Source organism: Plectropomus leopardus, chromosome 15, assembly GCF_026936395.1.
Source record: "Plectropomus leopardus strain MGB_pleo_1.0 chromosome 15, ASM2693639v1, whole genome shotgun sequence".
NCBI lineage: Eukaryota > Metazoa > Chordata > Actinopteri > Perciformes > Serranidae > Plectropomus > Plectropomus leopardus.
Window position 1 is genome coordinate 31,670,436 of NC_142190.1, and position 14,526 is coordinate 31,684,961.

Genomic DNA, 14,526 nt, shown 5'->3' on the forward strand with positions numbered 1-14,526 from the left:
CTCACCTCCAATCTCCTACAGCAAGAAAAAGTTCTACTGGCACATGAAACTATTCAGCTCACACCATTCTTCAAAAAAGGGCTGTCAATTCTCATGTGACTGCACCTTTACTCAGATAGGCCTGTCATCAGCTGCCATTCAGCTCTCCACACTCTGGCTTACAAGGCAAAGACGGGGACTGTGCCAAGGGTCAGCCGCACATTACCTCAGCCACCTCTGGTGCTAATCTGTCCACCTGGGAGAAGGGCCACAGGGAGCCAAATTATAAAGGGCCTGTCAGAAACAGAGCGCCGGGGCCAGTGACAGTGAGAGAAGGCAGTAGCCCTCACTTCATATTTTCAGACCTGTCCTAAAACAGCAGCAGAAAGGTAGTGACAAAGCTTTGTGTGCTGCTTCTCATTCAGGGTGGGGGGTGAGCTATAAGACAACATTACTGTCACAATGAGAGGCAGGTTTTGCTCTGCTTAAAGACAATAGAGACAACAGGATTAACAACCTGCTCCCCAAAACCAGGCTTCTCTTCTCTCTCTGATCAGTGACACATAGGATGCAAGCTGGACAGCTGTTACCCAAAGCTGAATGGAGAATTTTTTTGTCAAGGTCCTGCACCTCTCTCCTGGATGCTAGCTGGCTGAATACACAGGAATAAAAGGCATGGATGGTGCACATTGACTGTGGTTAGAAGCAGAGAAGGTCAGTCGAATGAAATTCATTTGTGACTACAGGAGAGGTGGTGTGAGCACGAACCCTTACACACAGTTTAAGTGGTTCAACATGGGTGGCTGAGCACATGCAAGCAAAGCTTTAGTGTTAAGATGCTGTGTTTCCCTAGCCTGTGTACATATACAGGTCAAAGAAAATAACATTATTGAACAACTCCAATGTTCCAATGAGCACAGCTGGCCCTGATCACAGGGCGAAAGCCAGAGAGGGGTGTTAGTTTTTGTTGTTGCACTTGTGACTGTAGTTGTTTATGAGGGGTGGACCTGAAAGTGGGACAGTGTGAACCACCCTTTGGTTTTACTCTATCACTTGCAGGTGTCACAGAGGTGTCTGTCTGTAGCCCTCTACAGTTCCTGCAAGGCTTGTGCAGCATCACAGTATTGCAGTATAGCAGGGTATTTAGAAATCCCAAAGGTATGTCTTTACGGTAATAAATACAGACGCTCCTCTTTCTAACATATTGTATGTAGTGCACAGCACAGACGACCAGAGCACTGACACCTAGTTGTGAAGGGATAAGTTACAGGACTGTAAATAGCTGATGGCCAGCAGGCAGAGAGAGAACGTAGGGAATAACTGCATTTTTTTATATCTAAGTTGGTGAATTAAGTATTTTTTTCCACCAAACTGGAGCTGGTGATTGTTGGAATATGGTAATTACTAACTAGATTACTAGAGAGAATAACCAAGACAGTTCTTACTTTGTTCCTGTCGAGTTTGATGAAGTTTGTTTTTTATGATGAGTTAAAAAGGCAATTAAGCCCTGTCAGTGTTCTGTGACAGAGAGAAAGTTGAATTTAAAAGGTGTACTGTTGTATTTCTCTGTTTGATAAGGAAAATAGGTGTGAGGGTATTTTTTTCTTAACATTTTGTGGGTTTCTATTGTGTATTTAGTAGTCTGAAAAGCTGAAAGTAAGTAGCTCACCTACTATGTAAGTAGCGCACTTACACTGTCATATACTGTATTCCCCACTGAAATTTTAGGAGGATATTAAGGTATGAAATGTAACATACTGCCCAAGTTTAGACCTAGCCAACATTTTTGTATGGGGCCCATGTGCATGGTAAATCACTGGTTGGCTATGTGAGTAGGTTTACCAGAGTGGGCCTCACATGGATCATGCTACCTGGGTACCAAGTGGGTATGGACATAAAATGTGCATCTTATCTGGGGCCCACTTGGGTAAACCCAACCATGTTGGCATTCGGCATGGGGCCAACAGGGAACCCATGGATTACTAAATGTTGGCTTTGCAATGACAAGAACTGCAGTGTAGAAGAAACTGGGCATTTGAAATTGGGAGAAAATAGATTTTCTTTCTAAATGCCAGCTAGAACAGTCAAAAATAAACGGAACAAATTTGAAAAAAAATAAAAAATAAATAAACAAACAAAAAAAAACAAAACACCTTATTTAGCTCCCCCAGATAATTTCATTTCATCTGAAAGCATGCTGTTTCAACAAACAAATGTTTGGCCTGAAAAATGTTGGGCAACCTTGATATGCCATTCATTGCTCAGTGAGTGCTTTGGATGTGATCAAATTTAAAGTCGTAAAATAGAGGAATTTTAATTGGGAGGAAATTAAACAACACAAGCAACAAAAGGGGGTAGTTGATCAAAACCAAATCACACCGCTGTGCTTTGTATTTCAATTTCCATTTACAAAACATTTTGATCGAATAAGAACTTGGCAAGGTGATAATGTAAGCTGGTCATGTATTTTTGAGTATTTTCACTGTTGATTGCTCATGTTGTCAGCAGTACTTTTTGATATTTTTCTATGCTATTTAAAACTATTTAATATTGGTACAGCGGTTGATATTACCAGTTCTGGAGCCTATAATTCCAATACTAATATTGCTGAGATTCTGACATATTTAGTCACTGACATTATGCAACACCTATCTTGCTGCTTAATTATCCCCAAATACACTTTGAACTATGCCCGTGTTGCTCCATCATCAGGCATGTATGTTCAGTGTGTCACCCAACCTCAAATCTCTCAGCTAATAAGAATCAGATATTTGATACAACTGCCACAAATACTGGAAACACCCTGGCCAATTAGAATCAGTCATGTGCAAATAATCTAGATATGAATGAAATTACCAGCACGTGAAAATCCCCCTCTAAAGACAAGTACATAAAATTGTGTCCATAGTATATTGGCTCAAAATTAGCATCGACTTCTCATTCCTCTAACCTGTCATCCAGGCAGTGTTTTTTCCTGGTGATCTCCATTCCTTAAAAAAAATAATATAATGTTGTTACTAAAGCCGTGTTGAATGATGCTAATTATTCTGCCGCTCACATCTGCTTAAGTTCCCGTTGGCAGTGGCTTTCTTTATGTGAGAATGATTCTGCTTTGTGTTGCCCTTGACTGTCTTAATAATACAGCCCTGTAGAAATAAAATAGCACCCTAGGAATTTTGCCAGTGACAAGAAATCACTCAGATGCAACAATCTTTCATTCAAACATATTGCCAGGATCACACTATTGTTGTAGATCCTCTGGCCCTAAAAGCATTTAACCCTTTACGAGCCACTGTGAATTGGCTTACAGCATCCTTTTTTTGGACTCCTGATCTGAGATAGAGAAGGTAACAGTGCCAGACTGGAATGGAACCTTGAATTGCTGTTTAACACTCTCTTTTTGACAACTTTTATGCTCCTGATATGAAGCAATTTTACCTTCAGTGTTGTCGCAGACATGCCAAAGTGACATGACTGACGTGACTGACTTCCAAATAGCAATAATAAAAATACATCATATATTAGAGTGCTTTTTGTGTGGCAAAAATGCAGGTTCCAAACACTGTAATTTATTTGAAAATTAGTTGTTCCAGACAATTTTGCAGCACCTACCAATTTTAGCCTGTCTACTCTTCCTATTATGTCCATCAAATTAGAGGTCAAAGCCACAGTCACCCTGCTCTCAGGCTTCCTCTCCGAGGGTTCCTGCTCCTGGCCCACCAACCTGAGTGGTATCATGGTATTACAGTACACCAGGGTATTTAGAAATTCTAACGGTCTGCATTCATAAATACAGGTGCTACCCTTTCTATTAAACTCTGTATGTAGTGCACAACAGGCACCACCAGAGCTCAGTCTCCGGTCTCTACTGGTAGAACAGGCAGCTGAGCTCAAGGAGACAGTGACACCTAGTGGTGGAGGAAAAAGTTGCAGGGCTGTAAACGGCTGGCGGCCACATCATCTAACTTGGTGAATTGAGGATTTATTTCGACCAAACCAGAGCTGGTGATTGTTGGAACAGTGGACTTACTTACTAGATTACTAGCATGACGAACCAAAACAGTTTGGGAGAGTTTTAGGGGCCGTTTACGGTTCTTGCATGTACCATTAAACTTTTGCTGCGGTTTGGTCTTTTGTACACATGACAACAGCATTTTGGGGGCCTGAAAACGCAAACTTTTGAAACTGACTTCCAGTGTTTAATCTTTTAAAAACACACTCCCTTCTGCCGTCGAGTAAACTGGCAATGCGTGGACCGTGATGTCAAGGTCGCACGTCACGCATTATGTTCTTCTATGGTGTGTCACTACGTAGTTACACCACCAACTACTGGCCTGACATGCATATTACATACCACTTTTTGGTTGTTACTGCAGATCAGTGTACATGAGGATTGTTCTTACAGTGTTGTCATATGACCGTAGATTTTTTTTTAAATGCAAAGGAGAGACATTTCTGTTTTTAGAAGGGCAGTTCTCGTTCTCTATTGTGTTTCTGTTGAGTTTGAATGAAGTGTGTTTTAAGATAAGTTAATGGGACAATTAAGCCTCATCAGTCTTCCCTAACCAAAAGAAAGTTGAATTCACAGTTGTATATCTCTGTAAATAAGGGTGTGAGAATATTACTTTTGCCATGGGGGTGAGTGTTAGCGCCGCACACTCTACTGTCATACACGATATACCTCGCTGAAATTTCACGAAGGTAGAGGTATGAAATATTACATGCCACCCAAATCTAGTGCTAAGCTCACCAGCCAGCTGCCCTCCGAAGCTTCTGCCACTTGTGTGATGGGAGTTAGAGAGGCTCCTCACTAGCGAGGCTGAGGCTCCTCACAGCGTTGGCCCCAGGGTGCTTCAGCCATGTACCAGTTAGCTGTCAAATGTGTGGACAATGCTATCATATACCAGCTCCACAGGCCTTATTCCCACCCGCAGAAGCTTGGAAGCAGGATAAGTATGATGTCCTTTCATTTCTCTGGTGCTTTCAACACCATCCAGCCCCTCCTGCTTGGGGAGAAGCTCAAAGCGATGCAGTAGGATAGCATGGTTTCCTGGATTATGGACTGACTAGCTCACTAACAGGCAGCAGTTCATCTCCCTCCAGGGCAGTGCATTGGATACACTGTGGAGCAAGCATAGGGACGCCGAGCTGTATTGTCGGCTTTCCAGTTCGCTCTCTACACCTCTCCTTTTAAGATTCAACTCAGGGTCATGGCAGCTCCATGAGTGATTTGATGACTCCTCTGTTGTGGGGGGGCATAGGTTAGGGCAAGAAACGGAGAATTGCTGCCGAAAGAGTCTCGTCAGCTGCTGCAGGTGCAACCATTTCAGCTCAGCATCAGCGTGACAAAGGACCAAGAGGTGGATTTTAGCCTGTTGCCATGCAAAGTGAAGGGAGTGAAATGGTTGGTTTCAGCGGATCCAAGAGACTACTTTACAAGTTCTACTAATCAGCGGAGGCCAGCACAAATTTGTGACGGCTGAGAATGAAGACGTGATTAACAAGTTGCTGAGAAAGACTGTTTTCTGATGCTGCACAAGAGAAACTAAATTGAACTCCATCTTGGACAACACCTCCCCACGCCCCTCTGTGGTGAGCTGGTGCGGCTATGGCGCTATGGCGCATGAGCACCTTCCACCTCATCTACCCGAGGTGCTACAGCAAGCTGTTTAGCTGCTCATCTGTGTCAACAGTAATCAAACGCTACAATTATTCTTGTCTGAATGGCTCATATCTCAGCCAGCCTGGAGACAGCTGAACTGCGCTGACCTGCACTGATGGCTCAAGGTGGTGAATGTACAGCCTTTTGAAGGTATGATAATAACTACAGTACCAAGAAGCTGCATTATTCGCACAAATTCACATGTCTGCTTTTATGGCACATTGGTAAATCACACTTCAGTTGGCATTTGAGACTGTCATCAACATCTGTAACACCAGACAGATATGTGGAACTGCTCAAGCTGTTCTCACAAACTGTATATTATCTTACCAAAAATAATGCACCCAAATTCATACATATCCCACATATTCTGAAAGGCTGGGATCATGTGACCATTGCGCCAACTGAAGTAAACAAGAAGGCGGTCCTGAGCGGCACATTTTTACTAATAAATTTCCATGACTTCTTCCTGACTGAGGCAAATTTTAAAGACCATACATTCTCTGACACAACCATCAATACACTTTATCGACTCTTTTTCATGACTTCATCATAGCTTTTTTAAAGATATGTTACATAAAAAAAGAATTCATACATGATTAGAAGTGAATATAACTTCGGGACTGTTCATTATTTATGAGAGGGGAGGGGGTAGTTCAAAAAGGGGGAGGCATGTCAATTTGTCTTTTAAGCACTGGGGAGTGACTTAAGTTTTTTATTTTGGCTTTAATGAAGGGGCATACAACTTTAAATGGCTATATTTTACATTTATTTAAATAGCAATTTTTAAAGAGCATGCCACGGGTTAAGAAAGCATATTTTCTTTAAAAAAAAAATGGCCCTTTTTTCTATAAAAACTATTGACTATTGAAGTTATTGGAGATTTTGAGAGAAAACTTATTTTTTCTTTAAAAACCACCAAAATGGATTTTCAAATTTCCTACACTCCTTGTGTAATTATAGAGGTGAAACAAAAGTCCATGACTTTTACAAAACTTTGAGGGTATATATAGTTTTTCAAAACTTCTCTAGGCCTGGAAATTGCTATTTGAAAGTGCCATGACTTTTCTAGGCTTCCATGACTTTTCATGACCATACAAACCCTGAAGGAGGCAGGTTGGGGTGTTGGAATAGCAACAAAAATGCAAGCTTTCTTCCTGGACTTGAAGGCTGAATCACTTTAAGGTACATCCCTACTGTGTTTCTTTTCCTAAACCTAACCATCATAACTGTTACTGCCGACATTTAACTTCTGTTAACATTTATTACGTAACTATGTGTTAAGGATGTAACGTCATTTGTGGGGCGCTAATGTGTTTGAAATCATACGACCCGTTCTATAAGAATAACTTGACTTGTAAATCATGGATACAATTTGATTCTTTATATTGTTTTCACGTCCATTTGTGGTGCTTATTTTCTATTGTATGCACATATTGTTTTTAGATTTCTAATTTTTCCTAATAGTCAGCCCTCGCCACTGATCACTACAGTTTCGTTTTTTTTCTTAACATAAATAAAATTGTTTTTAAAAATATTATATTATATTATATATATATTATATATTATATTATGTCAGCCATATGATTGACTGGTGGCCTGTCCAGTTTACCCTCCTTCTCACCCAGTGTCAGCTGGGATTGACTCAGACCTCCCCGCAGTCCTTAAGGATAAGCAGACAGCTAACTGATGATCTGTTATGATAACAGGTAAGTACAGTTTAATTATGTGGCAGTTTATTATTTATGTTTAGGATGCAAAAGCACTACTGTGTACAATACAAGACTGACTGTGTGTATGTGTATACAGCATGTATACATGTGGGTATGTGTGTGTGTATAGTATGTATGTATATATGTGTGTGTTTGTGTGTGTGTGTGTGTGTGTGTGTGTGTGTGTGGGTGGGTGGGTGGAGCAGGTCCATTTCTCCCATCTTTTCACTGGGATCCTGAAGTTCTAGCACCACACCTGGTCTATTCTTACACAAAGAACTACAGCAAACACACAATACAATTTATAGGCACAAAAAATAGGAATATGGCCAAGTAATTGTGTAAGGACACTATCATATATCAACTATGCATGAATATTATTTCAGAGCTGAAGATTTAAAGATATATTTTTAATCTCCAGTTCTATCATCCATATATGATTTATGGAGAACATGTCAGTATTATAGGGATTTGTAGACTCTACCCAGTCTTCCAAAACATTTCATGAAGTGTAACGAAAACAAAACAGCCCTGAAAATTACACTTATAATTGCATTTGTATCACATACTCAAATCAATATGTGCACAACCCCTCCCGATGCTGAAGTGGAGTATCTCAGCTCTGTGCATCCTCAACAAGACATTAACCAACCGAATCAATAACATTCAAGGGCAATGAGCACGAGAAGCTAAACACCGACTTCTGCACGTTATATAACTTGCAAATGGCACGCATGCATTCTATCACTAGTTCGAATCCACAGAAAAAAAACAAACATGCATTTGTGCGTTTTCATATCAGTTATGATGACCTTTAATAACTCCTGGACCGTTGCACTTGATTAGCTGTTTGGACCAACACACCAAGTCAACCCCCCTCTCGCGCGCAAGAGGAGATGATTTTAGTGATGTGGAGATGAAATACAGTGAAAAGACTTACTTTAGGACGGCGCTGTCCCCCTGTCTCACGGTGATGTTGTCCTTTAATACAGAATCCCCGCTCCTGGCCGGAACTCCTGCAGGTACAAGGAATAACAATTTAAGTCCGAGGACCACAAGGCATTTCCCAGGCACCGCCAAATAGCCACAAATTCCCATGATTTTCTGTCACTGCGCAACTTCCAGGAAAACTTGATAATTCCCGTTTGCGTCTCGATCGCAAATTCCACTCCACGAGACAAGATGCGGTGTCAGCTGCTGGAACTGTGGACGACCTGGTTTTGCTCCAAGTAAACAGGCTTGTTATGAAATACTGTGCGTGTCGATAAACGCAGGAGGAGGGGGGAGAAAAAAAGTGTCTCTCCGCCCGCGAGCCGCTCTAGGAAATTGACTTCGGAGGAGAGAAAAAAAGCGCCGCGTTTTCTCGGAGAAATGCGCACCGTCTCCTCCGCTTCAAACTGTAATCGCCGTGAAATGGATGCTCTCCGATAGATGCATCAGCCAAGTCTTGTATGTTTTTCTCTCCCTCGGTGTTCCCCTTTTCTTTTGGTCGTCTCGGTGAGACTGTGCAAAGCTGTGTACACTCAAAGCAAAAAGGCTCAATTCGCTTCAGTATCTTTTTCTTTCGATAAGTAGGCTACAGCTCCTGAAGTAGTTCTCTCGCTCTCTCTCTCCCTCCCTCTCTCTCCCCCTCTCCCTCTCCCTCTCTCTCTCCCCCCCTCCCCCCTCCCTTCTAATCGCCAGGTAGCATCACTTGCCTGTACCATGAGGACCATATGGTCTGCAGCCTGCAGTGTTCTCATACTGGTTAGATCACATTGTGCCTCCCAAACTGGGGTCCAGGGACCCCCAGTGGGCCCTTAAGGGGCGTTACAGGAGACACTTCTATTTAGCAACATGACAAATGTCCTTTTATTTTATATTACACAGGTTTTATCACAGCTAGCACCCATGCATACTCTTGATTCAGTTCTCTCAATATATACATGAGATGGTTAGACGTGTTTGAATATTCACTTAAACACTAATTGGGATCACTTGCAGACTGTGGCCCTTAACAAAGGGGACCCGTTGGAGTGCCCAGAGGCCTAAAGGTCACACAAAAAAAATGTGGACTTGTTACATTTCACAATAATTAAATTGGAATAATAATACTAATAATAACAATAATAATAATAATAATTGAATCATCTGGATCCTAAAAAGCTAATAAAAACACACCAACTACATACTGACAGGTCGCTACACATTACCTGTGTTTGGAGCCTAAAAAGCCATTGAAAACACATCAGTGGGTTGCTCCAAAACACCCGTGTTTGGACCCTACAAAGCCAACTGAAACACACAGACGGGTCGCTGCAAAACAACGACATCTGAAGTCTAAAATGCTGATGAAACAAACAAATGGCTCTTTACACTTGAGTTTTGAGCCTTAAAAGTAACTGGAAACACTCTAACCACAAGGAGACCAGCTGGAGCACCAGAAGCCTGGACGTTACACTACAGAATGCGGACTTATTACACTTCACAATAATAAAATCAGAATAATAGTAATAATTAAATCATCGAGCCTGAAAAGTAGATGAACCTTTGGCAAAAAGAGACTTTGCATACTTTCGGGGAGGAATGAAGGAGGTAAGCAGCTCACTTTTACGAAGAATGCAGTGGCAATGCAAGATGTTAACACACTGACGGGACAATACAAAACATCTAAGTTTAGATCCCAAAAAGCCAAGTAATACACACGAGGGGTCGCTACAAAACAAGCACTACAAAATACCAATGTTTGAAACCTAAAAAGCTGATAAAAACGCACTGATATGTCGCTACAAAACACCCATGTTTGAGCCTAAAATGCCACACACTGTCAGGTTGCTTAATACCCATCCTAGAGCAGATTGAAACATACAAATGGATTGCTACAAAACTCCCTTGTTTGGAGCCTTAAAAAGCCATAGAAAACACATCAATAGATTGCTACAAAACACCCAAGTTAAAAGCTGATTGAAACACAGCAATAACTCTGAAACACAACTGGTTTTGTTGTTTGTTGGTCTTGAACTGTGGTCTGCAGTTTAGCAACGAAATCAACAGGATTTAGTTCTCACAGTATATACAAAGAGATGGTTAGATGTGTTAGAATATTCACTTTCACACTAATTGAGATCACTTGCAGACTGTGGCCTTTAACGAAGGAGACCAGCTGTGGCACCAAGAGGCCTGAAGGTTACACAACAAAATGAGGACGTTACATTTCACAGTAATTAAATTCACTTGAAATTATTCCAATAAGAGAATGATTCAAGGACACTATTCTATTAATATGTTTCACACTGTGTGTAGTGTTGTAGCACTTAGAACAACAAAATCTCTTCAAATGTGAGTTCAGGGAGAATCTATTTTAGCTACCATGACATGAAGCCAGTCAAGGACCCCTCATGATGAAGTGAATTGAATTGAACTGTAGGGAGAATGTTCATCATCCTCCTCAAGAATTCTACTTATTGCGTGATTTAGACCTGGAAAACAAATCCCTTGTTTTATAAAAAAAAAAAAAAAAAAAAAAGTTGAGTTGTGTGGCCTAATGTGCATGCTCAGGTGTTCTTAACATCAACAGCCAAACTTAGGTTACCACCAGCCAGGCAAAGCATGCAAGTTTGTTTCAAAACCTGCATTATTTGAATTTTGTACCAAGATGCCCTAAATTTATTTGTGTTTGATCAAGTAACAGCACAGCAAACCTGGGACCAGGTTGTATTGCATTGTAGGAAAAATGTTGGCATTGCACATTTTTGGGGAGAAATGGAGGGTTGGCAGGTCATTTTTGCCTCAAAAAGCCAATGAAAACACACACTGGTGAGTACAAAACACCCAACTTTGGAGATGAAGAGCCAGTGAAAATTCAGTGTTACAAAACATCGAAATTGGAGCCTTAAAAGCCAAGGGAAACACATCAACGTTTTGCTACAAAACACCCACAATGGAGCCCAAAAAGCCGATGGAAACACCCCAACTGGTCACTACAAAACACCAAATTTTGGAGCTTAAAAAGATGACTGAAACACATCACAAGGTCATAACAAAACACCCAAATTTGGAGCCTTAAAAATCAATGAAACTCAGTGCTACAAAACACCAACACTGGAGCTTAACAAGTTGATGGAAACAGACCGACAGTTTGCTATAAAACATGAACACTGGGGCCTAAAAAGCTGATGGAAACACAGCAATGACTTGCTAAAACACGACTGGTTTTGTTGTTTTCTTGTTCTCGAACAGTTTTCTGCAGATTGGCAGCCATCTCACCTAGGTGAAGAAGACGTCAGCTCATATATGTCACTTTAGAAATGTTGCTATGATACATATGGAATTTGAAATGTTACATATTTGTTGTTTTCAGAAATGTATAAAGCTTACATTTGCTTCTGGGGACTGGGTTGGGGTATAATTCTGTGCTGTCACCCTTTACATCACCACTCCCTTGTCATCGCTCATTTTAGGCAATGATTCTTAAGCAAAGACTCAGCCTACAGATCCGTGTGTACATCAGGCGTTTGTTTCCTGTCAGAATGTGTGACATGCTGTAGTTTAAAATGAAATGGATTCATTTAGAAAACCTCTCTACAGGGGCTTTTTTTCAATTCAAGAACCCTCAAAATGACATGAGAGAGTTCATTTTAATCAAATGTTGTCCCGTTGACCTCCGCCTGGAAAGATCTGTATTGATGTCTTTAATTAAAAGCTACAGTAGATAACCGCCCTGTAGGCAGACGCTGGAAACCTTTGATCAGAAAAGTCATTTTTGTACATTCTCATTGTGCTCACATGTAGTCAAAAATTAAATATATCAGATGACTGATCCCTTTTTTTGGTGATTCCTCAGAGGCCTCAGGCTTTTGTAATGTGTCATTTTATACAAACTTGAAAGGCAGATAATAGATTATTTAGTTCATGTGTTTGATGGTTCGGGTGGGGAGGAGAGTAACCTTTGAGGAAAGAGAGTCTGAACTTCAGCAAACCACATTGACTTTGTTTACTAATGTGCTCCTGCCCAATCATATCTGTATGCACGACAGGGATGCTGGCCACTGGGGACGCGAGTGGCACTTTGCTGTGCATCTAACAGCAGCACTCAGGATTACTATGACAGCTTTTGGGTCTCATGAGAAAACTGAACAAGATAATTTCTTTACCTTAACATCAATTGGGCACGCTGTTAAGATATTGGATGGGAGGCAACAAATGGGAAAGCGCAGAAGGCTTCGGATGGCATTGCTGGGAGAGATACTAGTGACACATTGTATTGTTCTTGTCTGGAATCAAATATTTGTAGAAGTGTGAAAGCATTAATGGCTTGTGTTTGTAGGCTTGAGTATGTTGTCAGTTCATCAATCTTGTGTCTAATACAATTGACTCCTTAATAAAAGTGTTTCTTTGTACAATAAACCTACTAAGTGCACTGAACAATACAGTGCCAAAAAGTCAATTATACCTTTTAGGAGGTGTTAGGCTTTCTCAAGGTTTTATCGCCCACTTTCCCAACAGTACAACAAAAAACATCAGTACAATGGTAGTGGACTTTCGGGTATCATTAACAATACATAGAGTACACCAGAAATGAGTCCTAAATGAGTTAACATATCTGCACCTCCAGTCCCCTCGTCTCAAAGTCAATGGGTTTCTTGGATGGGTTGTTGGTTGAGTGCCAAAAATAAGGTCTGTTATCAACCAACAGGTTCTCATCCCAAGTTGTTGCATTTTGCTGCTTTTCAGCTGAATTACGTGTCTACATATTGAGCTCTAGGTATCCTTCTGCTACTGCTACTACCTGCCCTGTAAGGAGCATCATTACCTTTATATTATGCTGTTGTTAATTTTCTGCAATAATCCAAAATCCAATGTAAAAATCCCATAGGCTTTTTGTCAAGGAAACCATGGTGATGCTTTATTTATTTATAATTTTTGTTTATTTGTCAGGGGCAATGCACAATGGACTTTAATCTCAGATGGAGAAAAGGTTAATTGCACCAGATTAGCAGCCCCTGTGGCAGGTAGACACAAGACAGAATATACAACTTCGGCATTGGCCTACAGAAAAAAGTAATCCCTGAGACACTCTATTTCTCTGTGTGCATATCCTATTTCTTCTGCTCCAACCATTTTAAAGCAGATGATAAATACCATGTAAATGACCCTGATTCTAATGCCAGACTAACATACATGATTAGGCATGATGTAAGGTAAAAGCCTGCATTACACAGGTCAGTAAATACTTGTAATACGAGCAGCCCATCGCATTTACTAATGTTGTTCAGTTTATTCGAAGGTTATTATTGAGGAATTATGACGATGTCTTGTGCCGGAGAAATTGGGCAAAGATAAGACTTAATTAAAATTATATCTGCCTTGGATGCAACACAAGTCCTGACTGTGTGCACGTCTTAATGGTTTTTAAATTAAAATCCCTCCCTGACCTCAGCAAAATCTAAGATATGTGGTCTTAATTAGAGTCAAGGGTACAGAGAGGGGGGGTTGGGCTGAGGCACTTGCTCACAGACACCCATCTCAGTCGATTACGGCCGCTACATTTGGTCATGTGACTTCCTTTTAACATCTTGGTGGCTATCAATTTACTACTGAGGATGAAGACGGTTTAATAACACCATTAAGAGAAAGGAGAAGTATTTGCAGCAATCAGTTCTGCACAGGGCTGTTTGGGGGATACAATAACCCTGCAATCCATTTCAATCCATGTCGTGCATTACGTTTTTGACCCTCATTGTTCTGGCTTACAGCAGGTCAGGTGCATCCGATGACCTTGCCACAGCTCCAGCACGAGCGCAGGTGCCAAGCATGCAGAAATGACAAATTAGAATGGCATTGTTCTTTGCACAGTCCACATGAATCACTCCTGATGTATCGCACAAACAAGAAGAGGGGGAGAGCAAAAAAAAAAACAAGCGAAACTCTGTGGCCTAGATCAACTACCCATGCTCTAAAACAGGGGGTGGACATATTGATTTTACCATGCTCAAATGAACAAAGCCATTTCACTTAAGTCATCGTCTTTTTGATTGGTTGCAGCCGTATACAGTCTGGCTCTTCCAGGCAGATTGTGTTTCTCATTTATTTCACTTATACATGCAGTGACATTCACATAATTTCCTGCTGCGACGCATTAACACCAGACCCTGGGTGGTTTATTCAAACAATCCATGCTAATCTTCATTCATA

General features: G+C 41.0%; 1 protein-coding gene across 2 annotated transcripts in view; it reads right to left on the reverse strand.

The window, feature by feature from the left end:
• opcml (opioid binding protein/cell adhesion molecule-like) overlaps positions 1 to 14,526 on the reverse strand; it is a 453,699-nt gene that overhangs the window by 255,077 nt on the left and 184,096 nt on the right. Inside the window, exon 2 of one of the 2 annotated variants that reach the window (XM_088088419.1) lies at positions 8,294 to 8,369. In XM_088088419.1, the coding sequence (XP_087944545.1) occupies positions 8,294 to 8,369 (76 nt within the window). Of the gene's footprint in view, positions 1 to 8,293; positions 8,937 to 14,526 lie in introns of those variants that run through there. The other variant, XM_088088418.1, reaches the window with a different exon arrangement.